The following is a 26,917-nucleotide window of genomic DNA, read 5'->3' as shown; positions in this document are numbered from 1 at the left end:
CTTCTGACCAGATACCATAGGTGGCGTCATGAACTTATATACACATAAACTTTATTCAGCATCAATCCTCTTATTTTACATGGAAACTCAGGGCCACGGACTGGGCCACTGTCACTGCGACACATCCCTTTAAGACACCGGCCCGGTACCGAGTAAACCCACAGCCCTGGGGGTGATACACTTTTATGCACTCTTAGTAAAAAGACAACATCCACAGTGTCTCCATCTACCTTATAGGAAATCTTCCACCGGGGTTTCTGAATCACGCATTTCAGATATTTCTGTGTAAATCTCTAGTGTAAACGCTCAGCGTAGAGTGCAGGATAAATGTGAGCACAGCCTAACTGCAATGTTTTTGAGGCAGAATGAACAAATCAACAACTGGTGAAAATTTAGTTTTATTTATTTTTTACGCCGTTCTTCGTGCGGTATAAGTGATTAGACGACTTTATTCTTCAGGTCGGTGCAATACCAGAATTATACTTTTATTTATGTTTGCTGTCACACACTAAAAGACGCTTTTTTTTTGCAAAGGAAAGCTTTTGCATCACAATCATTTGTTTTTTCCAGACTGAGTTGACTTTTTTTTATTGGTACCATTTTCAATAACATAACATTTTTTGATTGCTTTCTATTCTGATTTTTTTAGGAGGGAAAATGAACAAAAAACAGCAATTCAGGAATTGTTTTTTAATGCCCTTCATAGTGTAATAAAAGTGAAAAGTGATAAGTCAGTTTTATTCTTCAGGTCAGTACAATTACAGTGATATCACATTTTCTCTAATTTGTTTTTTTATGTTTTAAACAATAAAAGTTATTTTATAGAGGTTATTTTATTTGCATCACTCTATTCTGAGAGCTATAGGTTTTCTTTATTCTTCTTCTGGAGCTGTATGACGGCTTGCTTTTTGCGGGACAAGTTGATATTTTCTGAGACACCATTTTTATGTATATTTGATTTTTATCCACTTTTTGTTCAGCAGTATGATAAAAGCATAGTTTGTCTTTTTTATGGTGTTCACTGAAGTGGTTAGCTAGTGGGACATTTATTTAGGTCTGCTTGTTCCAGACGTGGCAATACCAAATATGTGTACATTTATTTTTGTTTTTACATAAATATATGTACTTAATGGATTCATATTTTTTATTTATATATATATATACACTGTATATACTCGTGTATAAGCCGACCCCCCCCCCCCCCCCTAGTTTTGCCACAAAAATATGGGAAAACTTATCGCGTATCAGCCTAGGGTGGAAAATGCAGCAGCTACTGGTAAATTTCAAAAGTAAAAATGGATACCAATAAAAGTAAAATTAACCCCTTAATCCCATATGATGTACTATCCCGTCCATGTGCCCTGGGACTTAATTCCCAGGGACGGGATAGTACGTCATAGCGATCAGCGGCGCCCATATGGTGATCGCGGCTGGGTGTCAGATTATCACAGCTGACTCCCGACACGTTAACCCCTTGCACACCGCGATCAAACACGATCGCGGTGTACCGGGGGTTAAAGGGAAGCATCGGCAGGGAGGGGGCTCCCTCCGTGCTTCCCTGAGCCCCCCACGGCAGCGCAATGTGCAGCGCTGCTGCGGGGGGCTCCTTCCCTGCACGCCCCTGAATCCAAGATGGCGACGGGGACCTTCGGGCGCCTGCAGGGAGCCGGCTTCCTCAGTGCTTGCAAAGCGAAGGCACGAGGAAGTCTGCAGCAATGCCTGTGACAGATCGCTGATCTGTCACAGTGATCTGTGATGTGACAGATCAGCGATCTGTCACAGGACAGTGATGTTCCACCTGGGACTATGTAATAAAGTAAAAAAAAAAAAAAAAAAAAAGTGTTAAAATAATTTTTAAAAAAACCGCCAAATAAATTAGAAAAAAAAAAAATATTCCCCCAATAAATCCATTTTTTGGAAATAAAAAAACAATAAAAGTACACATATTAGGTATCGCCGCGTCCGTAACGACCCGCCCTATAAAACTGTCCCATTAGTTAACCCCTTTAGCGAACCCCTTAAAAAATAAAAAAAAAGCAAAGAATAATGATTTTATTATCATACCGCCAAACAAAAAGTGCAATAACGCGCGATCAAAAAGACGCATATAAATATCCATGGTACCGCTGAATACATCATCTTGTCCCGCAAAAAACGAGCCGCCATACAGCATCATCAGCGAAAAAATAAAAAAGTTATAGCTCGCAGAATAAAGCGATGCAAAAATAATTATTTTTTTATATAAAATAGATTTCATTGCATAAAACCGCCAAAACATAAAAAAATGACGTAAATGAGGTATCGCTGTAACCGTACTGACCCGAAGAATAAAACCGCTTTATCAGTTTTACCGCACGAGGAACGGTGTAAACACCCCCCCCCCCCCAGAAATTCATGAAACGCTGGTTTTTGTTCATTCTGCGTCCCAAAAATCGGAATAAAAAGCGATCAAAACATGTCACGTGCCCGAAAATGATACTAATAAAAAAGTCAACTCGTCCGCAAAAAATAAGACCTCACATGACTCGGTGGGTCAAAATATGGAAAAATTATAGCTCTCAATATGTGGTGATGCAAAAACTATTTTTACAATAAAAAGCGTCTTTCAGCGTATGACAGCTGCCAAAAATAAAAACCGCCATAAATAGTAAATCAAACCCCCCTGTTGTCACCCCCTTAGTTAGGGAAAAATAATAAAATAAAGAAAATTTATTTATTTCCATTTTCCCATTAGGGTTAGGGCTGAGATTAGGGTTAGGGGTGTGTTGGGGTTCGGGTTGGAGTTAGAATTGGGGGTTTCCACTGTTTGGGCACATCAGGGGCTCTCCAAATGCAACATGTGGCATCTGATCTCAATTCCAGCCAATTCTAAGTTGAAAAAGTCAAATGGTGCTCCTTCCCTTCCAAGCTCTGCCATGCGCCCAAACAGTGTTTTACCCCCACATGTAGGGTATCAGCCTACTCAGGACAAATTGCAAAACAACTTTTGGGGTCCAATTTCTCCTGTTAACCTTAGGAAAATAAAAAATTGGGGGAAAAAATATCATTTTTGTGGAAAAAAATGATTTTTTTATTTTAACGCCGGAGCGTTATAAACTTCTGTGAAGCATTTGGGGGTTCAAAGTGCTCACCACACATCTAGATAAGTTCCGTGGGGGGTCTAGTGTCCAAAATGGGGTCACTTGTGGGGAGTTTCAATAGTTTAGGTACATCAGGGGCTCTCCAAACGCACATGACACCCGCAGACCATTCCATCAGAGTCTGCATTCCAAAACGTCACTACTTCCGTTCCGAGCCCCGACGTGTGTACATACAGTAGTTTTCTCCCACATATGGGGTGTCAGCGTACTCAGGACAAATTGGACAACTTTTGGGGTTCAATTTCTCCTGTTACTCTTGGGAAAATAAAAAAAATTGGGAACTAATTGATCATGTTTGTGGAAAAAATACAATTTTTTTATTTTCATGCCCGGGCATTATAAACTTCTGTGAAGCCCCTGGGGGTTCAAAGTGCTCACCACACATCTAGATAAGTTCCTTAGGGGGTCTAGTTTCCAAAATGTGGTCATTTGTGGGGAGTTTCCAATGTTTAGGTACATTAGGGGCTCTCCAAAGGCAACATGACACCAGCAGACCATTCCATCAAAGTCTGCATTTCAAAACGTCACTACTTACCTTCCGATCCCTGACGTGTGCCCATACATTAGTTTTCTCCCACATATGGGGTGTCAGCGTACTCAGGACAAATTGGACAACTTTTGGGGTTCAATTTCTCCTGGTACCCTTGGGAAAATAAAAAAAAATTGGTGACTAAAAGATCATGTTTGTGGAAAAAATACGAATTTTTTATTTTCACGCCCGGGCGTTATAAACTTCTGTGAAGCACTGGGGGGTTCAAAGTTCTCACCACACATCTAGATAAGTTCCTTGGGGGGTTTAGTTTCCAAAATGGTGTCATTTGTGGGGAGGTTTCCACTGTTTTGGTACATCATGGGTTTTCCAATCGCGACATGGTGTCCGATCTCAATTCCAGCCTAAAACGTCAAATGGCACGGCTTCCCTTCCGAGCTCTGCCATGCGCCCAAATAGTGGTTTACCCCCACATGTGGGGTATCAGCGTACTCAGGACAAATTGCACAATAACTTTTAGGGTCCTGTTACCCTTAGGAAAATAAAAAGATCATTTTTGTGGAAAAAATATGATTTTTTTAATTGTACCGCTCTACGTTATAAACTTCTGTGAAGCCCTTGTGGGTTCAAAGCAGGGCTGTGGAGTCGGAGTCGGTGCTCATTTTGGTGGAGTCGGTATAAAATGGACCGACTCCGACTCCTAAAATATATAATAAATTGGGTACAGTAATTCAATGCAGGATGTGCTGAATATTTTTTAATAGGAGTTTGGGAAAGTTATGAAATATCCTATAAATGGCTGTTCTATTCCTGATCTAAGGCTACATTCACACACAGCGTTTTTCCTGTGTTTTTTGAGGATACGTTTTTCCGCTGCAAAAGCTGATCATCTTTTTAAAAAACCGCATCACCTGAAAGGTTTTTGAGCTCATAGATAATGTTTTCGATAGAGCAGATTTCTAATCTGCTTTTGCTATCTATCCATTTATCCATATCTGTCTATCCATATTGTATCTGTACCAAAAAGAATGAAAACCGGGTAGTACACCAATATATATTCTGTTCTATCTAAATATCTTGATTATTGGATCATAAAAATGATTAAATGTCTGAGGTTCACATTGTACTACAATAAATTTTTCACTTAAATATAAGCAATATGTGTGGGAGTTGGAGTCGGAGTCGGTGTAAGGGAAATTGAGGAGTCGGAGTCGCAGGTTTGGCTTACCGACTCCACAGCCCTGAGTTCTCACCACATATCTAGATAAATTCCTTGGGGGGTTTAGTTTCCAAAATGGGGTCACTTGTGGGGGATTTCCACTGTTTAGGCACATCAGGGGCTCTCCAAACGTGACATGGCGTCCGATCTGAATTCCAGCCAATTTTGCATTGAAAAAGTCAAACGGCACTCCTTCCCTTCTGAGCAATGCCATGCGCCGAAACAGTGGTTCCCCCCCACATATCAGGTATCAGCGTACTCAGGACAAATTGCACAATAACTTTTGCAGTCCAATTTCTCCTGTTACCCTTGGTAAAATAAAAAAAATTGAACCTGAAGTATTTTTTTTGTGAAAAAGTTAATGTTCATTTTTTTTTTTTTTAAATATTCAAAAAATTCCTGTGACGCACCTAAAGGGTTAATAAACTTCTTGAATGTGGTTTTGAGCACCTTAAGGGGTGCAGTTTTTAGAATGGTGTCACTTTTGGGTATTTTCTGGGTATTTTCTATCATATAGACCCCTCAAAGTGGCTTCAAATGTGATGTGGTCCATAAAAATAAAATGGTGTTGCAAAAATGAGAAATCGCTGGTCAATTTTTAACCCTTATAACTTCCTAACAAAAAAAAATTTTGGTTCCAAAATTGTGCTGATGTAAAGTAAACATGTGGGAAATGTTAGTTATTAAGTTTTTTTGTGTGCCATATCTCTGTGATTTAAGGGCATAAAAATTCAAAGTTGGAAAATTGCGAAATTTTCGCCAAATTTCCGTTTTTTTCACAAATAAACGCAAGTTATTTGAATGAAATTTTACCACCATCATGAAGTACAATATGTCACGAGAAAAAAATGTCAGAATCACCGGGATCCATGGGAGCGTTCCAGAGTTATGACCTCATAAAGGGACAGCGGTCAGAATTGTAAAAATTGGCCTGGTCATGAACGTGCAAACCACCCTTGGGGGTGAAGGGGTTAAAGTAATGATGGCCACTCGTTTTTCTTTACTCAGCTGCTTTTTTCTTGCCATAATACAAATTCTAACAGTCTATTCAGTAGGACTATGAGCTGTGTATCCACCAGACTTCTGCACAACACAACTGATGGTCCCAACCTCATTTATAAGGCAAGAAATCCCACTTATTAAACCTGACAGGGCACACCTGGGACGTGAAAACCATTTATGGTGACTACCTCTTGAAGCTCATCAAGAGTATGCAAAGCAGAAATCAAAGCAAAAGGTGGCTACTTTGAAGAACCTAGAATATAAGACATACAGTATTTTTAGTTTCACACTTTTTTGGTAATTATATAATTCCACATGTGTTAATTCATAGTTTTGATGCCTTCAGAGTGAACCTACTATTTTCATAGTCATGAAAATAAAGAAAACGCTTTGAGAAGGTGTGTCCAAACTTTTGGTCTGCACTGTGTGTGTATATAAAATATATATATATATATATATATATATATATATATATATATATATATATACATACATATACACACACACACTATGACTTATCTCAGCTAAGATAAAGCCTAGATCCTCAGGCTACATTCAAACTGGGAGTAGCCAGGATCAAACCTGGGGGGGGGGGGGCAGAACCTCATACTGTTCTGCAGAATTTCATACTTCACACCTCAGCTGCTGCTGAACCTCATGCTGCACACCCCTACACTTGAAAATAAAGCCTGCACCTTAAGAAGATGTGGTGAATGCAGTCTATTTATTCCAACTATCAATTGATGTTGATGTGTTACTGAAGACAAGCAATGCCTGTCCTGGGCGTCCTTTTGGGCAACTATGAGGTGTACCTGACTGGTGCTAAAAAAAAAAAAAGGAGTGTTAGTCTGTGTGCTACCCGGCTTTCATTCTTTTTGGTACAGATATGATATGGATATATAGATAGAGCAGATTTGTAATCTGCTTTTGCTATTGAAAACATTAGCTATGAGCTGAAAGATAAGAAAAACACGTTAGATTATACTCACCGGAGGGGGCGGTTCGGTCCGATGGGTGTTGCGGTCCGACGCCTCCCATCTTGCAGCGATGCCGTCCTCTTCTTCCCTTCCCTTCCTGTCGTGGCTCCGGCGCAAGCGCACTGCTCTGCCCTCTTGAGGGCAGAGCAGAATACTGCAGTGCGCAGGCGCCAGACCTCTCCCGACACTTGCGCATTGCAGGACTGCTCTGCCCTCAACAGGGCAGAGCAGTGCGCCTGCGCCGGACCCACGACAGGAAGGGAAGAAGAGGATGGCATTGTATGAAGATGGGAGGCGCCGGACCGGACCACGACACCCATCGGATCGGACCACCCCCTCCGGTGAGTATAATCTAGCGTGTTTTTCTTTCAGGTTACATCAGGGGCTTATCTACAGTATTACAGAGTTCTGTAGATAAGCCCCAGATGTCAATGCCGGCAGCTCATAGGGCAAAAAAAATGGGTGACAGATTCCCTTTAAACTACTCATTTACTAAGTACCATGACTGTAATGAAAACATAATGCCAGATGTGATATTTAAAAGACCTTTAGGGTGTTGCATGGACAATGTACATTCTAGCTCTCATCTATAGAATGGGCATTGCTTCACTTTTACTACACGTATCTTGTTTAATAGTGAACACTTTTTTCCTTTCTTACAGGGCATACTGGTGTATAAGAATTGTACGTTTTACCCTTGAGCTGCTCTACACCAGGTTAGTATGGTTTGTGAATCGCAAAACAATAATTTCATGATTTTGTGGCAAGATTGAAACCAGGATGACTTGCAAAGAGGCAAAAAGATTTCTTTTCTCTGCTTTACTTTACTCAGAAAATTGTCGATGACAAGTGCAACATTGTATGACAGGTTGTTTGGATTTACTTTAAATGTAGTTAAATAGTAAAGTACTAACATTTCTTTCTACTTGCCAGGTGAAGGACACCGTTGTTCCCTAAATTGGCAAAAAATTTATGGACTTGTACATGATGAACTGTGAGTTATTAGCAACGTGTAGTGCCTTGGGGTACCTAGAGGGGGATACCTACCACAAAGAGCCCGATTGCCTTGGTACGTATTTGTTATGAAGCATTTCTATTTACCATATGTATAGTATAATAATGGACTATACTGTATAACAGAAGTATTAGCCTTAGAATTGAACCATATTTTTAATATCATAAATATTGTGTTGTACAGTAGAGAAATAACTTGCTTGTTTATTGTGTTACTTCATGTCCTCTGCGGGTGACGCAACATTCGTTGTAGCAGTCATGTGACGCAACAGTCAACGGTCACTGACCAGTAGCAGTCTTTACTATTGTCAGTGCGATCTTCCTCCTTGATGGAATACTGAAGGGCGGCAGCAGGTCAGCGGCTGCTGATTGGTTTCAGCAGCAGTCACATGAGACAACAATGTCATGTGACCCTTTGAGATTAGCAGCAGTGCTGTCACAGGTATGGTGCTGCTGCAGAAGGTAAGTATTGGTTGTGTTTATTTTATTTGGGGCACTGAAGTGATAAGAAATGGATGTCCAGTAGTGGACAAGCCCTTTAAGCTCACCGACTGCAAAGGCGCAATATTTCTGCTTGCAATGACATTTAGTTGTTGCTCATTGGATTTGTGCTTAGTGTGAGCTGTTTTGTTAAACTTGATCTGACGCCAGATTTCACAATACAAGTTGAATACATTATTAAAGGGGTTTTCCCCACTAGCAAAGTACATTTTAATTAATAGATCTTGGAATAAAAATAAGTTCCTGAAATGGGTGTGTTAAAAAAATCATGTTCCTGTGCTGAGATAATCTTATAAATGTGCCCCTGCAGTGTACTGTGTAATGGCTATGTCTCACCATACAGGAACATGGTCTGATCATTCCACAGCTCCTGGGCAAGGAAGGAAGCAAAAGAGTATACAGACAGGACAGCCTGAGGTCACAGCTGAATCTTTTTGTGAGGTAAAGCATTTCACTGCTTGTTTTATCTCACAGGAAGAATCAGTTGTGATCCCCTGCTGTCCTGTCTGGATAATTTTTTTGCCTACCCCCCCCCCACCCCGCCCAGGAGCTGTAGTATGATCAGACCATGTCCCTGTACAGTCAGACACAGCCATTACACAGTACACAACAGGGGCACATTTATAAGATTATCTCCGCACTGGAACATTTTGTTAAACACATCCAATTGTGGAACTTATTATTATTCTAAGATCTGTTGTTTAAAATTAACTTTGTTTGTGGGAAAATAGATCTTAATCTTGATGACTCATGTATTCTCTTAGAAAATCTAAGTTGGAATGGCTGTATAATCCTTTTTTAACATTTCCTTGCTTGTTACAAAATTCCAGCTCTAGTTGGAATTATAAAATGCTCATTTTAATATCAAAATTATACAGCTACAGTGACCCGGCTTTTGAATGTAAGTACACCATCTTCATTAGATCTAAGATCTTTAGAAAAATGTATGCGGCTTCTAATGTGTATACTGGTGACCGATATGCTTTAATGTTTAGCTATGTTACATGCCAAGATTTAGTGTTTGGGAGATCAATTGGAAAAAAAAATTCTTGTTCACTCTGGTTTAAGATGATTGTCACCAATACACACTTTTTAAATAAAAATGAAGTACTAGCTGCATTATTTTTTAAATCTCTTTTTCTCATGTTCCCGTTTAGAAAGTGTGAAAGACTTAATTCGTTACCTCCGTCATGAAGATGAAACCAGAGATATCCGACAACAGCTGGGTGCTGCCCAAATTCTGCAGAATGATCTTGTACCTTTAGTCATTCAGCATCACAATGACAAGCAACTCTTTGATGCTGTTGTCAGGTAACTAGTACATTTTGGTTGGCCAGGATGCATATCTGCATATGGGAGATGTTTCAGATCATCCATGGATGTGTCATAACCAAATCACACGTGTTCTACAGGTTAATGGTAAACTTAACCCAGCCTGCACTTCTGTGCTTTGGGAAAGTTCCCCAAGACCCCACTTTTCGTCATCATTTCCTGCAAGTTGTGTCCTATCTTCAGGCTTATAAAGAGGTGAGGTTACATTCAATCTTATTTTTAGTAATGTTTCTGATGAAGAACTAAAACACAGACCATTCCTGAGGTGTTTGTATTGTTTGGAATTCGGTCACATTTGGAACTAAATGGCTTACAAACAGATTAAACCCCATCCCTGCCATGACAATTTTTCCACTATTGACAGTCGCAAGTAATCACTGCAGTGTAAAATAGAATCAGACCATTCACCCATTTCCATTTATTTGCTGAAGCTACAAATATAGAAAATGCCACACAGTTATTTACACTCATTGATGCTTATATGAAAATTTGCATCAAATCCTAACCTTTTGTTTTTGTTTTTTTTTTCTAAAAATTAATGTTCGCTAAAAGTCTGATCTAAGCAAAGCTTCAGACATTTAATATCTTTTAAAACTAAAATGTCAAGATGTAAAGAGTTGGAGTTCATGCTTTTCTTTATACTATCAGTATGTCTACTAGTACCTATTCACATAACTAGACTGAAGAGATCAAAAATTCTTCTGTTCCACCCTGAACCATAGGATAAATCTTTTGTGTTGCGCCATAAATATTGGATCTAGAGCTTTTTAGTCAAGCGTTTTAAAGTAGTGATGTTTTATAAATGTCCTCTCTCGTAAAAGGTTTATTAACAGTAGCATCTTATCCAGTCTTGGTTTGATTAAGGGGCTGTTTTGCCAAGTATTTAAAAGGATCGGAAACGGCTTTAAAGAAGGTGATTAATTTTATTACAATAATTCAATGATTACAGAAAATAGGAAATAGTGTGGTATTGCGTACACTTTTGCATAATATATATCACAAAGGTAAAGTACTTAAACTACACAAGAAAAACTTCACCAGGAAAAGGGCGTCATCTGTCCAGAAATATCAATCGTGAGAAGCCAAACGGCGAAGACAAGAGAAATTCCTGGGATAGCCACACTATAGACCACACAGGCATCCCATTCAGTATATAGCTTACAGGCTTCTGTCTTAGGCCTGTTTCACACTTCAGTTTTTCAGGTCAGTCGAAATCCGCCAAAATGGCGGAAAACGGATCCGTGGCCCATGAAACACCAACGGGAGCCACCGGACCGTTGGTGCGCTGGGATCCGCCGATACGGTAATTTTAAAGGAACCGCGCCTGAAAGCGAAAAAAAAAAAAAAAATCCTGGCGATGTAGCGTTATCCGGAAGAGAGGGCATGTCGCGGGATCATGGAGCGTGAATGGGATATCGCGGGATCATGGAGCGTGAACGGGCATGTCGCGGGATCATGGAGCGGGAACGGGTATCTCGCGGGATTACGTCGCGAGATTGTGGAGCGTGAACGGGCAACTCAGTGTGAACGAACGGGGGAGAGAGAGATATTTTATCCAGCAGCCAGATTGGATTTAGGGTTAAACATGTAGCAAAAGAGAAAAATCCGGATCCGGACACCAAAAAATTTGCATTGTCCGTTCGGTGATCTCAGCGGATGCCAAAATTTTGGCGGATCCGCAGAAATACGTATGCAACGGACGATCCCCAGTCAAAATCCGCCGATAATGAAAGTCAATGGGGAAAAAAACGGATCCGCCAAGATAAATGGCGGATCCGTTTTCTTTATCGCCTTATTGGGGGACACAGAATACAATGGGTGTATGCTGCTGCTAGGAGGCTGACACTATGCAAAACAAGAAAATTAGCTCCTCCCCGGCAGTATACACCCACCGACAGGCACTAGGCACCTCAGTTTGTGCTTAGTGTCTGTAGGAGGCGGACCGGGATCTTCCCAGATCGGCAATTAACCTTTCTTTCCTTTAGGTGTTCTAGTGGAACTTTTTTAATTTTTTTTTTTTGTCTTTTGTTTTGCAGATTCAAGTCGGGAAATCGGGAAACAGGGTGGAAGTTCACCCTGCTTTCCCATATCAGGCGGCTGAGCGAGCAGTGTGGCTGATCCCACATCGCAACTCTCAGTACGCTGGCAGGACTGTTTCCCATATCACCTCCTGGTGCTATGGGATGTGGACAGGTGGCTGGTCCTTGCCAAAATCCCCCTCCTCACCCCTCTCTCGGGACAGGGCTGAGAGGAAGACGGCGATCGCAGGATTCCCCTCGTCATCAAGAGGTTCATGCCGTCTTCTGCAGGATGCGGGTACAGAGGACAGCGGCTTGCCACTACCCTTGTGGGGCCCCTGTGATCACCCTCTTCAGGGACAGTAGGTAAGTGCCTGTATGACCCCTTCAGCCCGCAGCATCTCCTGAGGCACATCGATGGAGGAACAGCAGATCTCATTTAAATCTCCCGCCCTCCCCCCCTGCCTGACGGGCGCCGCTCTCATCAGCCGCGCGGCTCTCCATAGATACTCAAGTGCTTAGGACAGGGTTTTCTATCCCTGTCCTCACAGCTGGGCAGGTTTTTTTTTTTTTTTTTTCCACAGCGTCTACGCACAGTACCTCCATTCAGGTTTTTCTCTTCATTTCCGGGACTATTCTTCACGGGGCTGCAGTGCCGTTTTTTTGTACTTTCACTTTCGCTTTCGGCCCCGCTTTCAGAGCGCCTCCTCTCTCTCTGAGCGCGCTGTTCTCGCGCCTTTTTTAGCCCATCACAGGGCTCCTCTTCCCTGCTGCTGGGGTCAGATCCAATTGCGGCTCAGCCGCTAAGCTCTGCCCCCCGCCCACCTCATCGGACATTTCCTGGTTGTTCGGTCTTGGCTTTCTGCGCTGCTTGGGGGACACTTCAGCATTTCTGCTACTCGCCGGAACTAGGTAGGCTCTGCTCTGTGCAAAAATATTAGCCCTCCTCCACAGTTATTCCACCAATTTTCGCAGGCCATTCAGCGCAGTCTTTTTCTTATGCCCAACCCTGCAGGGGTACTCTTTTTCAGGCCCACCGCTATTCATTACGCCTGTGCGCGCTGTAAAAAGAAGTGGGCTTCGGGTCAGCCATCTCCTTTCTGCCCGTCCTGCAGTCCTTCGGCTATGTCGGCCTCTCAGGAGCACACAGATTCCCGTGATGAGGGTACGTCCTCTCTCCCAGACTGGGCCGTGGCTATGTCCCAGTCGGTTTCCGATCTGACCAAAGTCTCTCAGTCCCTGGTCCAGGTCCTAGAACGTTTGTCTCAGCTTTCTACAGCCACCGCTGCGCCGACCACCTCTCAAGGTGAGTCGTTCGCTCCTGACCGCGACCTTCGGAGGGACAGGCCGAGTAGGTTTTCTAGGAAGCGTCTCCTATCGGGCTCGTCCTCCAGTTCGTTAGGCCCATCTGCTTCACCCAGGTGTCCTTCTCTTTCTGAGGATGACCTTAGGTCAGACGACGATCGACAATCAGGGTCTAGCTCAGAAGCAGACGATATGTCTAAGACTCGAAATATGGTCGATAGTCTTCTTTCCGCTATCTTCCAAACCCTGGAGATTAAGCAGGACAGGCCCATTACTCAGGAATGTTCTATACCATTTAAACGATCTAGGCCGCCACCCAAGACTTTCCCAAACCACCAAGAGTTTGATACGACTCTAGCCAAACATTGGGAGCACCCCGAGAAACGCTTTTCGGGCCGCAGGTATTTGGATGTCCTGTACCCATTTGAGGCTGATTTGCTTTCAAAATGGACCAAAGCCCCTGAGGTGGACCCTCCCGTTTCTCGCATAGCCTCTAAGACGGTTCTGTCCCTTCCAGACGGGGCATCGCTTAAGGACCCAACAGACAGGCAGCTAGAATCTTTGGCGAAGTCTATTTTTGAGGCCTCCGGCGCTTCCCTCTGCCCTATTTTCACCTCCTCCTGGGTGGCTACAGTCATTTCGGCTTGGGCAAAAATTCTTCGTAGGGGCATCTTAGCAGCAGCTCCCAAGGATGAGCTGGCAGACCTAGCAGATCAGATTAATCATGCAGGTAAATACCTCTTAGCCGCCTCCTTAGATGCGGCTGGTTGCGTAGCAAGGGCTAACAGCAATATAGTGGCTGTACGCCGAGTTCTTTGGTTAAAATCTTGGAATGCGGATACCACCTCTAAGAAAGTCGCTCACCAATCTGCCCTTCCATGGTTCTCGGCCCTTTGGGGCCAAGCTGGATCAAATAATTTCGGATGCCACGGGGGGAAAAAGTACTTCACTCCCCCAGTCTCGACCACGAGGTTTTTTTAATAGAAAGGGTTTTCGGCCCTTTAGGCCCTTTCGTCCGTTCTCGTCCACAGAGAGATCGGCCCAGCAAGAGCGTCCGTCCGCTTCCAGGGAGCGTGAGCAGAAGAAACCTTCTTACAAGCCCGCTCCCCGATGGAGATCTAGAGGACAATACTCCAGGTCGTCAGGTGCCCGTTCCGGTAGGTTTGCTTCCAAGTGACGGGGCACCCCCACCTGGAAGTGTTTCCAGGGTGGGAGGCAGACTTTCCTTTTTCGTGGACGCTTGGCTGTCGGTTGTCGACGACGCTTGGGTCAGGGAAATCATCGCATCCGGTTACAAGATCGAATTTTCTTCCCCGCCAGACAGGCGTTTTTTCCTGTCGCGACCTCCAAGACAACGGTCCCACATTCCAGGATTCTTTCAGGCCGTCTCATCCCTTCTTTCTGCCGGAGTGATTGTTCCCGTTCCCTCAGACGAACAGTTTTCAGGGTTCTACTCAAATCTCTTCGTAGTCCCGAAGAAAGACTGCTCCCTGCGGCCAATCCTGGACCTCAAATTGCTCAATCGCCACGTGAAGATTCTTCACTTCAAAATGGAGTCTCTTCGATCGGTGATAGCCTCAATGGAGCCTGGAGAATTTCTCTGTTCTGTGGACATACGGGATGCCTACCTTCACATCCCTGTTTGCTTGCAGCATCAGAAATATCTCAGGTTTGCGATTCAGGAAAATCATTACCAGTTAACGGCTCTTCCCTTCGGCCTAGCCTCTGCCCCCCGTGTTTTCACGAAAGTGATGGCGACGGTCATGGCCATCCTTCGGTCCAGAGGGATTCTCATCATTCCTTATCTGGACGATCTCTTAATCAAGGGCTCGTCCCGTCAAGACTGTCTCCTAAGTCTTCAGATAACCCTGGATACTCTCGTCCGTCTCGGATGGTTAGTCAACAAAGAAAAGTCCGTTCTCAGCCCCACTCAGCGTCTGACCTTTTTAGGCATGGAGTTCGACACGAACCTGGCCCGGGTGTTTCTTCCGAGGGAAAAATTTGCGGCTCTGTTCAAAGGGATTCGAGCCCTCAAACGGCCTACGCCCATTCCCCTTCGATTCTGCATGAAAGTTCTGGGGAAGATGGTAGCTTCCTTGGAAGCAGTGCCCTTTACACAGTTTCACCTTCGTCCTCTTCAGCTGTCCCTCCTATCAGTCTGGGACAATACGACGAGGTCCTTAGACCGGCCCATTCTCCTCCCTCTCAAAGTGAGGCAATCCCTCACTTGGTGGACGATGTCTACATCACTCCTCCAAGGGAGGTCCTTCCTCCCGCTTCGGTGGCAAGTCATCACCACCGATGCCAGCCTCCTGGGTTGGGGAGCGGTTTTTCATCAGAGGACGGCTCAAGGACACTGGAACCCACAGGAAGCTCTTCTTTCTATCAATCTGCTCGAGATCAGAGCGATCTTTCTGGCCCTTCTTCGCTGGCAATCCCTTCTCGTCGGCAAGCCGATCTGCATTCAGTCGGACAACGCCACGGCTGTGGCGTACATAAACCATCAGGGCGGCACGCGCAGCCACCAAGTCATGTCAGAAGTGGCCAGGATTCTGCGCTGGGCGGAACGTTACGTCCCAGCAATCTCCGCCGTTCACATTCCAGGGGTGGAAAACTGGGCAGCCGACTCTGAGTCGTCAAGGCCTAGCGTCAGGCGAATGGTCTCTCCATCCCTCAGTCTTCGATCAGATATGCAAGAGCTGGGGTTCTCCGGACGTCGAACTCATGGCATCTCGGATGAACCACAAAGTTCCGCACTTCGTAGCCAGGTCCAGGGATCCTCTAGCCGTCGCTTGCGACGCCCTAGTAATCCCGTGGTAACAGTTCCAACTCCCTTATCTTTTTCCACCTCTTGCCTTGATCCCAAGAGTGGTCAAGAAGATAAAATCGGAAGGCGTTCCGGTAATTCTTGTGGCTCCAGACTGGCCGAGACGGCCTTGGTATGCGGAACTGGTGAACATGCTCGCGGACGTTCCCTGGAGACTTCCAGACCGTCCGGATCTTCTCTCGCAAGGCCCCCTTTACCACGAGAATTCTCGGTCTCTGAATTTAACGGCATGGCCGTTGAGGCCGCAATCCTAAGAGAATCAGGTTTGTCCAGCCAAGTGATTCAGACGATGATCAAAGCCAGGAAGCCAGCCTCTTCCTGCATTTACCACAAGTGTTGGAAGGCTTTTTTCCGTTGGTGCGACGATAAAGAAGTTTTTCCAATGGCCTTTTCCATTCCGTCCATACTGGGTTTTCTCCAGTCTGGCTTAGATTCGGGTCTGTCTCTCAGTACCCTGAAGGGCCAGGTTTCTGCCTTGTCTATCCTCTTTCAAAGAGAGCTCGCTTCCTTACCGCAGGTTAAGACGTTCCTCCAAGGAGTCGCTCATGTGGCTCCTCCTCATCATTCACCAATAGAACTGTGGGATCTCAATCTCGTTCTTGGCGCTCTCCAAAAGGCGCCGTTTGAGCCCATCCAGGACATTCCTTTGTCACTTCTGTCATGGAAAGTAACCTTTTTGATCACCATTACATCCATCAGAAGAGTTTCTGAGTTAGCGGCCTTGTCATGCCGTTCTCCTTATCTGGTGCTCCATCAGGATAAAGTCGTCCTCAGGCCCGTTCCTTCCTTCCTGCCAAAGGTGGTTTCCTCCTTTCACATCAACGAGGATATCGTTCTTCCATCGTTTTGTCCGGCTCCTTCTCACCCTCTTGAGAAGTCACTCCACAAGCTGGATGTTGTTAGAGCCTTGCGTGTCTACCTCGCTAGGACCGCTTCACTTCGTCAATCCGATTCATTGCTGGTCATTTCTGAAGGTCGGAGGAAAGGGCTTCCGGCATCCAAATCCACGATCGCTCGCTGGATTCGTTCTACCATTCAGGAAGCATACCGACTTCAGGACAAACGGCCTCCTCCGGGAGTGAGAGCTCACTCCACCCGGGTTGTGGCAGCTTCGTAGGCCGTTCGACACCAGGCTTCGGCTCTGCAACTTTGCAGGGCCGCGACCTGGTCGTCTTTGCACACTTTTGCGAGGTTCTACAGGGTTCATACCCAGGCCTCGTCTGATGCAATTGTTGGTAGGAAGGTTCTGCAGGCGGCGGTGGTGCATCGGCCGACCTAAGCCCTTCCTGTTCTTTCGTTCCTTATTGCTGTTCCCACCCTCGGGACTGCTTTGGAACGTCCCATGGTATTCTGTGTCCCCCAATAAGGCGATAAAGAAAGATGGATTTTTGGTTCTTACCGTAAAATCTCTTTCTTGGAGCCTTCATTGGGGGACACAGCACCCTCCCTGTTTAAAATTGTAACGTGTTGGGTCTTTGAGTCCCCTGTTGGGTTGGTACATATGTTTAGAGTGTTCCGTTGCTTCTCCTACTGCTTTTTCACCAACTGAGGTGCCTAGTGCCTGTTGGTGGGTGTATACTGCCGGGGAGGAGCTAATTTTCTTGTTTTGCATAGTGTCAGCCTCCTAGCAGCAGCATACACCCATGGTATTCTGTGTCCCCCAATGAAGGCTCCAAGAAAGAGATTTTACGGTAAGAACCAAAAATCCATCTTTTTTGCAAATCGGCGTATTTTGACTGATGGTAACAAACGGATGTGTGAAACAGGCCTTAGCTGAAGTCTTCACCAGCTTATATCTTTACTTTTGAAAAAATGCAATACTTACGTAATCAAGAGTTACACAAGCTCTAGCAGATTCTATTTGTCCAAAGTAATATCCTTTCTGAGTAGCCAACTCTTCAGATATCAATCACCTTCGGACAAATACGTCATCACACAGAACATGCCCAGAAGCTTTCCTGGCACCGAATATTCTACCATAATATAAACATACACTTTCTTACTGAATACTGATATCGAAATATGTAGTAATTGGAGGATGCACGTTGTCACTAACATTAATCACAAAGGTAAGCAGTAATTAGCTGGTACTGGATGATACTATAAGCATGATCTCTCTGAGCACTGAAAACAAAGCTATGCAGTAATTGGTACACCAGGTGTTAAGAAAGTTACAGAAAATACAAACTAATAGAAACTGAACTGTTACTGCTTAAAGGGTTCCTTAAAGACAGACTAGCAATATGGATTCCCGATGGTCATTGACCCCTTCCCAACCTTTGACACCACGTAAGCGTCGTGAAAAGTCGTGCCATCGGACCCATGACTCCTATGTGGTGTCATGAATTGATAGCCCCCCTGCTGGTCGGGTGACCGGGGTCACTGAAAGGTCACCCGACCCGCACACAGCGGACCCTTTGTAGTTCACCCCTGGAGGGGTGGCTTAGGCCCCATGTGCCTACGATCGCTCTGATTCGCTGTTAAAATGAAACAGCCAATCAGCGATTTGTAATATTTCACCAATGAAATTTGGTGAAATATTACAATCCAGCCATGGCCGATGCTGCAATAGCATCAGCCATGGCTGGAGACCGAGATCCGACCCCCACACCGACTGGCGGGGTCGATCGGCAACCGATGGACGGCGGCTATCTGCTGCCGCCGTCACTCTCCGCTCCCCCCACCTTCCGATCCCTCCCTCACCTCCCCGATACCTCTTATGTCCCTCTGGCTGTCCCATCGTCCCCTATCATGGGCGCCGCCATCTTGGAAAATGGCGGGCGCATGCGCAGTGTGCCTGTTGCGCTGCAGATTCATTTTTTCATTTTGATCACTGTGAACTCTCCACTGTTTAGGCACATCACGGGGTCTCCAAACACGACATGGCGCCACCTTTTATTCCAGCCAATTTTGCGTTCAAAAAGTCACAGTGCTCCCTCCCTCCTTCTGAGCCTCGACGTGTGCCCAAACAGTGGTTTACCCCCACATATGGGGTATCAGCGTACTTAGGAAAAATTGCACAACAACTTTGGGGGTCTAATTTCTCCTTTTACCCTTGGGAAAATAAAAAATGTTGGGGGCTAAAAAAATTATTTTTGTGGGGGGAAAAAATGATTTTTTTATTTTCACGGCTCTGCGTTATAAACTTCTGTGAAGCACTTGGGGGTTCAAAGTGCTCACCATACATCTAGATAAGTTCCTTGGGGGTCTAGTTTCCAAAATGGGATCACTTGTGGGGTGTTTCTACTATTTAGGCACTTCAGGGGCTCTGCAAACGTACATGACGCCCACAGATTATTCCTTCAAAGTTGACATTTCAAAACGTCACTACTTCCCTTCCGAGCCCCGACGTGTGCCCGAACAGTGGTTCCCCTCCACATATGGGGTACCAGCGTACTCAAGACAAACTGAACAACAACTTTTGGGGTCCAATTTCTCCTGTTACCCTTGTAGAAATAAAAAATTGCGGGCTAAAAAATGATTTTTTGAGGGGAAAAAAATTATTTTTTTATTTTCACGGCTCTGCCTTATATACTTTTGTGAAGCACTTGGGGGTTCAAAGTGCTCACCACTCATCTAGATAAGTTCCTTGGGGGGGGTCTAGTTTCCAAAATGCGGTCACTTGTGCGGGAGCTCCAATGTTTAGGCCCACAGGGACTCTCCAAACGCGACATGGCAACCGCTAAATATTCCAGCATATTTCCCATTCAAAAAGTCAACTGGCGCTCCTTCCCTTCTGAGCCCTGCCATGCGCCCAAACAGTGGTTTATGACCACATATGAGGTATCGGTGTACTCAGGAGAAATTGCCCAACAAATTTTAGGATCCATTTTATCCTGTTTCCCATGTGAAAATGAAAAATATTGATGCTAAAAGAATTTTTTTCTTGGAAAATTAAAATGTCCATTTTCTCCTTCAACATTGCTTTAGTTCCTGTGAAGCACCTGAAGGGTTAATAATCTTCTTGAATGTAGTTTTGAGTAGCTTGAGGGGTGCAGTTTTTAGAATGGTGTCATTTTTGAGTATTTTCTGCCATATAGACCATTCAAAGTGACTTCAAATGTGAGGTGTTCCCTAAAAAACAAAATGGTTTTGTAACTTTTGTTGTAAAAATGAGAAATCGCTGGTCAAATTTTAACCCTTATAACTTCCTAACAAAAAAAGTTTTGTTTCCCAAATTGTGCTGATGTAAAGTAGACATGTGGGAAATGCTATTTATTAACTATTTCTCGTTCGCCTTATTGGGGGACACCAAGGGTGGGTGTATGCTGCTGCCACTAGGAGGCTGACACTATGCACAAAAAAAGGTTAGCTCCTCCTCCGCAGTATACACCCCACCAACCGGCAGGAATTTCCTCAGTTTAGCTTAGTGTCAGTAGGAGGTGGACACGGATCTTTCATTAGACCCATATCTACCTCGATGTGCGTCGTTCCTTTTCAGGTTTTCCGGAGGGATACAGAGTGAATAGTCACATCTGTAGTCCCACAAAGAGACTATGAGTACGGCGTGTACTGCCACCCCGTATCCTCATAGCTCTCCGCAGCAGGACCAGGAGCTTTGCTTTGCGTGCCAGCTATACGGATGGTCCTTGCCCCCCCGCCTCCCACCCACTCGCCTACCAGAGCCTGTCGGTCGGACGAGGCGCGGACACGGGGGAAAATAGACTCAGACAGCGTTGGATTTACAAGGTACCTTTATTGAAGACACCACTGGAGGATTCTTCGGAGCGGCACAGGGCAGTGCCGCAGGGTCCTCAGCTGCCTGCGCCTCCCGGCAGCCGCCGCACTTTCTATTGCGCCACATGCCAGGCCCCGGCTGCGGTGCGGGCCTTTTTCCCCCCGCCCCCGCCCTTATGCGGGCTTATCCTGAGGGCTTTGTTCGGGCGGCGGTTTCTTCTTGGGTGGCCGTGGCAGCGCTGCAGGACTTCCGCGCCGCCCCGTGCTGACAGGCGGCCGCCGATACTAATTTAGTCCCCGGCTTCATTTCGGGCCTACTCGGCCGTCACGGCCACGCCCCCCGCCCTCTGTTATAGTTGGGCTGCTCTCCCGCCCGTTCTAGGACCACCCTCCCTCCTAGTCTGTAGCTGGGCAGCGGGCGGTCTTCTCTCCGGGTCAGGCGGCTAGCTCCGCCCTTCTAAATCTCTCCTGAACCGCGCGTTCCTTTTACCTCAGGCTGCCGCCATCTTTGTAGCCTGTCAGACGGACGCCTTTGAAGACACCGGGCAGCGGAAAGGGGTTCCTCGTTATCCTCTACTGCGGCCCTGCATCTCAGACGAGCTGGGCACATCGCCTTTCGGGCCACCGGACTGTGAGTAGCTCTGCAGCTGCAGACTGACACCCTCCTCTGCCTTCTTTCCCTCAACCTTTCGGCTTCTCCTCGGGGTTCTTTCTTCTTTTCTTTCATTATGTCTAACCGCAAACCGGAACGTGCCCATCTGCCAGCACAGAGAACTTTCCCACTCCCCTCGGTTTAGACTGCAGTAATCCCATTCAGCCGATGCCGTCCAGGAACCATCTATTGCCCCTCGTGAGTGTGAACCCCCCCATTCCTGGCTAGGCCTCTTCTCTATCACAATCAGTGGCGGACCTCACCAGGGTGTCTCAGTCCCTAGTGGCCGTTCTTGATAAGTTGCCCCTGGACACTTCTGCAGGGTCCAGCAGGTCGCAAGGGGTTCCATCTGAGCCAGCCAGCAGAAGCCGCAAAAGACCCAGGCAGGATCTCCGGCCGGAATCCTCTCCTGACCTGGTCTCTCCACATAGTCCTTCCCAGCAGTCGCCTTCCCGTGCCTCCTCACCCGAGTCAGGTGAAGCGTTCTCGGATGCATCATCCGAAGAGATTTTAGAGCTGGATTCGGACCAGGACGCGGACATGAAGGTTGCGGTACAGAACCTCATTGCTGCGATTAACCACACCTTCGAAATACAGACTCCCCCGCGAAACGCTCAGATCAGGAGGTTTCGTTCAGACGGGCAGAAACACCTTTCAGAGTCTGTCTCCCACTCTTGAGTTTGGCAAGATTCTTACCAGGGAGAGAGAGAAAATCCGACCAAACGCTTTCAAAGAGGGAAGCGTCTCGGTGTGCTCTATCCATTTTCAAAAGAGCTCACCGACAACTGGTCGGCTTCCCCCTCTGTAGACGCTCCCGTGTCCAGACTATCTTAACAACACGGTGCTTCCGATTTCAGGTGTGGCGTCGCTAAAGGATTCTAATGACAGAATTATTGAATCCCTAGCAAAGTCAGTATTCGAAGCGGCTGCGGCAGCGCTAAGCCCAGCCTTCGCTTCATCTTGGGTAGCAAAGGCCATAGCTACTTGGGCGGAGGATCTCCGCAAGGGCATCCTAGATAAAGCCCAACCGGAGCAATCGGCCGAACTGGCTAACCAGATCTCCCATGCAGGGGATTATCTGCTCTCTGCCTCCTTGGATGCCGCATCTTGCGCAGCTCAGGCGTCCAGCGACGTGATGACAATCCGGCGTACAATTTGGCTCAAGGCTTGGCAGGCGGATTTGTCTTCAAAAAGGTCCCTTACCAATCTGCCTTTTCAGGGAGCGCGTCTCTTTGGATCCCAGCTGGACCAGATTATTAGGGACACCACTGGAGGCACAAGGTCCCTCCTCCCTCAGTCCAAGCCTCGTAGGCCTCCGCTAAGGCGTCAGTTTCGGCCCTTTCGGTCTACCAACAGAGGCCGCAGGCACGCCAGGATAGAAAGAAGGTCTCCTTCAGACCCACTCCCTCCTGGCGATCTCACTCATCCCAGGGCAGATCCTCCAGGTCCAGATCTGGTCGGTCCACATCAGCATGACTATCAAAGAAGTCGCGAGGGTCCTTCCCAACTGGGCGGTCGACTCCTTTTCTAGAGAGACGTCTGGCTTGCCTCAGTAGAGGACGCTTGGATCAGGGAAGTTGTATCCCCAGGATACAAGATAGTTTTTCTCATCCCCGGGATTGTTTCTTCGAGTCCTTCCGAAAGACCCTGCCTTAGTCCGGGTTTCTTCGCATCCATCACCTCTCTCCTCCGTTCCGGGGTGATTTTGCCCGCTCCCGAATCAGAACGTTTCACAGGGTTTTATTCAAACCTGTTTGTAGTGCCGAAAAAAGATGGTGCAGTTCGTCCCATCCTGGATCTCAAGTTACTGAACAAGAGGGTCCGATTGCGTCATTTCAGGATGGAGTCTCTTCGGTCGGTAATCGCTTCCATGGAGGCGCAGGAGTTCATGTGTTCAATAGACATTCAGGATGCCTATCTACATGTTCCCACCTTTCCCGGGCTCGCAACCGCACCCAGAGTTTTTACAAAGATCATGGCGGCGTTGATGGCCTTGTTGAGGATCAGAGGTCTCGTTCTTTTTCCGTACCTCGACGACATTTTGATCAAAGCGATTCCCTTTGCTCAATTTCACTCCAGACCCCTCCAACAGGCTATCCTGTCTCGGTGGAACAGGTCTGTTCTTTCCCTGGATCGTCCAATTCGCCTTTCATACCAGGTCAGGCAGTCTCTCATTTGGTGGCGAACGTCACCTCTCATTGCCCTAGGATGGTCATTCCTTCTCATTCACTGGCAGATTGTGACAACGGATGCCAGCCTCCTCGGCTGGGGGGGCAATATTTCGCAATCACACTGTTCAGGGTCTGTGGTCGACTAGAGACAGCTCTGCCGATCAACGTCGTCGAGATACGGGTGATCTATCTGTCTCTCGTTCACTGGGAGAGACTTCTCAGGGGCCTGCCAATCCGTATTCAGACAGACTGCCACAGCGGTGGCAGATATCAACCACCGGGGGGGACACGGAGTACCTCAGCCCTAGCGGAAGTGTCCAAAATTCTTCACTCGGCAGAGTTTTCAGTTCCAACAATATCCGCGGTGCACATTCCCGGCATGGACAACTGGGCCGCCGATTTTCTCAGCCGCGGGGGTCCCGCAGCGGGAGAGTGGTCCTTACATCCGGATGTCTTTCATCAGCTTTGCCGTCGTTCGGGAACTCCGGACGTTGACCTGCTGGCGTCTCGCCTCAACAGGAAAGTCCCACAGTTTGTATCCAGGGCTCGAGATCCTCTCGCCAGGGGCGCCGATGCTCTGACCATTCTTTGGTCTTAATTTGAGCTCCCCTACCTGTTCCCTCCCCTTTCCCTTCTTCCCAAGCTGTTCAAGAAAATAAAAGCAGAAGGATGTCCAGTCATCCTCATCGCCCCGAATTGGCCCAGAAGGTCTTGGTTTGCGGACATCGTCAACCTTCTCGTGGACGCCTCCTGGAAGGTTCCAGACAGGGCAGATCTGCTGTCTCAGGGCCCGATTTGCCACCTCAATTCTCGGTCGCTCAATTTGACGGCGTGGCTATTGAGACCAAGGTTTTGAAACGATCAGGTTATTCATACCATGATCCGGGCCAGAAAGCCTATTTCACTTGGTGTGAGGCCAATAACATTCCGCCCATGTCATTTTCTCCCCCTTCTGTCCTGGCGTTTCTTCAGGCAGGCCTTGATGCGGGCCTTGCCCTCAGCTCTTTAAAAGGTAAAGTCTCGGCGCTATCCATTTTGTTCCAGAAGACATTGCCCTCCTGTCCTCAGGTCAAGACCTTCCTTCAGGGAGTGGCTCATGCGGCTCCTCCTGCCGTGCGCCCGTACATCCATTGGATCTTAATCTGGTTCTCGAGGTTCTGCAAGGTCCTCTCTTTGAACCTCTCAGGGAAGTTTCCCTATCTCTCCCTTCATGGACAGTAGCCTTCCTAGTAGCCGTCACCTCCATCCGGCGCGTGTCGGAATTGGCGGCCATTCCTTGTCGTTCCCCTTTCTTGGTGCTCCACCAGGACAAGGTAGTTCTACGGACTCCGCCTTCTTTCCTTCCTAAGGTGGTGTCCACTGTCCACCTGGATGAGGATATTGTTCTCTTGTCCGGGTCCAACTCACCCTCGGGAGCGCTCCTTGAACAAGCTGGACTTGGTCAGGGCAAAGAAGGTCTACCTAGCTAGAACGACTCGTTTGAGGAAGTCAGACTCTCTTTTCATCATTCCAGATGGGGCGCGGAAAGGTCAGCCGGCCTCCAAAGCTACTATTGCTCTCTGGATCAGGTCGGCAATTTTGGAGGCCTACCGGATCAAGCATCGAGTGGCCCCTCCGGGAATTAGAGCTCACTCTACCCGTGCAGTGGGTGCCTCCTGGGCGGTGCGCCACAGAGCTTCCGCGCTGCAACTTTGCAAAGCTGCAACCTGGTCATCTGTTCACACGTTTGTGACATTCTACAAGGTCCACACCTACGCTTTGGTGGAGGCCAGCCTAGGTAGAGGATCCTGCAGGCAGCGGTGATGAGTCCACTGGCCTGATGGAAGTTTGTTTCCCACCCCAGGGACTGCTTTGGGACGTCCCATGGTCTCTGTGTCCCCCAATAAGGCGAACGAGAAAACAGGATTTTTGGGTTGCTTACCGTAAAATCTGTTTCTCGGAGCCTTCATTGGGGGACACAGCACCCTCCCATGTTCTACAACTCCTGTTCTTATGTTGGTTATGTACAGCTGAGTTGTCTGTTCTGTTTCAATCTATTCTGTTACTTCTACTGCTTTCTCACTAACTGAGGAAATTCCTGCCGGTTGGTGGGGTGTATACTGCGGAGGAGGAGCTAACCTTTTTTTGTGCATAGTGTCAGCCTCCTAGTGGCAGCAGCCTACACCCATGGTCTCTGTGTCCCCCAATGAAGGCTCCGAGAAACAGATTTTACGGTAAGCAACCCAAAAATCCTGTTTTTGTGTCACATAACTCAATGGTTTAACAGAATAAAAATTCAAAAATTGCGAAATTTTCACCAAACTTCCGTTCTTTTTCACGAATAAACGCAAAAATTATCGACCTAAATTTACCACTAGCATACAGCCCAATATGTCACGAAAAAACAATCTCAGAATCGCTAGGATGCGTTGAAGCGTTCCTGAGTTATTACCTCATAAAAGGACACTGGTCAGAATTGCAAAAAATGGCCAGTTCATTAAGGTCAAAATAGGTGGGGTTATGAAGGGGTTAATATCTTAGCATTACAGGGGCTCTTTGTTTTGTGGTGTTTTTTTTTTTTTTTTTTTTTGTTTGTCTTTGGTCCATTATTGAAAATGTTCTTAGTGCCATAATCACATTTTATATTTTTACGTTTGCTATTTATGAACCATGAACTTGTAGGAGCAGACTCAATGTTCATCTAATACTTTGTTTCTTCCATTCGTTATCAGGCTTTTGCAAATGAAAGACTCTTTGTAGTCTTGAGTGAAAAGCTGTATGATTTGCTGCAGATGGTAAGTGATATTTATTCCTAGTTATCTAATTTTTTTTTTTTTTTTATTGTAAAATTAATGCAAAATTTATTGTAGTTCATTCTTGCCTTGTCTGGATTTGCTTCTCTGCAAAACTGTTAACCTGGGCTTTCAAAGCAACAGCAGGAATATCTGAAGCAATACATTATCTCTGAATCGTGTTAAGTTTCTCAGAAGAAACTGTTTAACCCCTCCAGTTAAAGGGAACCTGTCATCAGGTTTGACCAATACAAGTTAGGCCAGGTCCAGATTGCGTTAATGCAGTCCGTTCAATGCGTACTCACTAAGGCCTCTTTCACACATCAGGTTTTCGCCGTCAGGCGCGATCCGGCGCTTTTGACAGAAACCGGATCCGGCGAAATGCAATGCCGGATCCGTTTTCCCCCCCATTGACTTGCATTTGCGCCAGATCGCGCCGGATGGCCATGCGTTTCATCCGGTTTTCGCCGGATCCGGCAATGTGTCACGATCCGGCGTCTGGAAAAAACGGTGACTGTAACGTTTTTTGTCTCCGTCGAAAAAGCCGGACACGCCGGATCCGGCGCGTCCGGCTTTTTCACACAACGAAAGCCTATGAGCGCCGGATCCGGTTTTTTGGTCTGAGCATGCTCAGTAGCTCTGCCCACAAGACATATATAAAAGCAAGACAGTGGGACCCACAGCCACACCCAACATGCCACCCAAGACAGCAACCAGGCGCAGGAGAAGGCAGGAGACCACTGCAGCACCATCCGCACCACCACCACCCCAAATGGAGCAGCAAATAGAACATGCTGAGGAGGGGAGGCCAGCAGCAGATG

At 46.5% G+C, this 26,917-nt stretch overlaps 1 protein-coding gene across 2 annotated transcripts in view; it reads left to right on the top strand.

Annotated features, from left to right (window-relative positions):
• The first annotated feature begins 647 nt into the window (after positions 1–647).
• TIMELESS (timeless circadian regulator) overlaps positions 648–26,917 on the top strand; it is a 166,486-nt gene continuing 140,216 nt past the window's right edge. For both annotated transcript variants that reach the window (XM_073552242.1, XM_073552241.1), the window contains exons 1-6: positions 648–748; positions 7,491–7,544; positions 7,762–7,897; positions 9,501–9,654; positions 9,756–9,870; positions 26,037–26,099. In XM_073552242.1, coding sequence (XP_073408343.1) covers positions 7,801–7,897; positions 9,501–9,654; positions 9,756–9,870; positions 26,037–26,099 — 429 coding nt within the window. In that variant the 5' untranslated portion in view covers positions 648–748; positions 7,491–7,544; positions 7,762–7,800. The remainder of the gene's footprint in view (positions 749–7,490; positions 7,545–7,761; positions 7,898–9,500; positions 9,655–9,755; positions 9,871–26,036; positions 26,100–26,917) is intronic.

Source organism: Dendrobates tinctorius, unplaced genomic scaffold (assembly GCF_039654945.1).
Source record: "Dendrobates tinctorius isolate UK_male_01 unplaced genomic scaffold, ASM3965494v1 ptg000187l, whole genome shotgun sequence".
NCBI lineage: Eukaryota > Metazoa > Chordata > Amphibia > Anura > Dendrobatidae > Dendrobates > Dendrobates tinctorius.
Note: the sequence above shows the minus strand (reverse complement) of the source record. Positions and strands in the feature narration are given on the sequence as shown.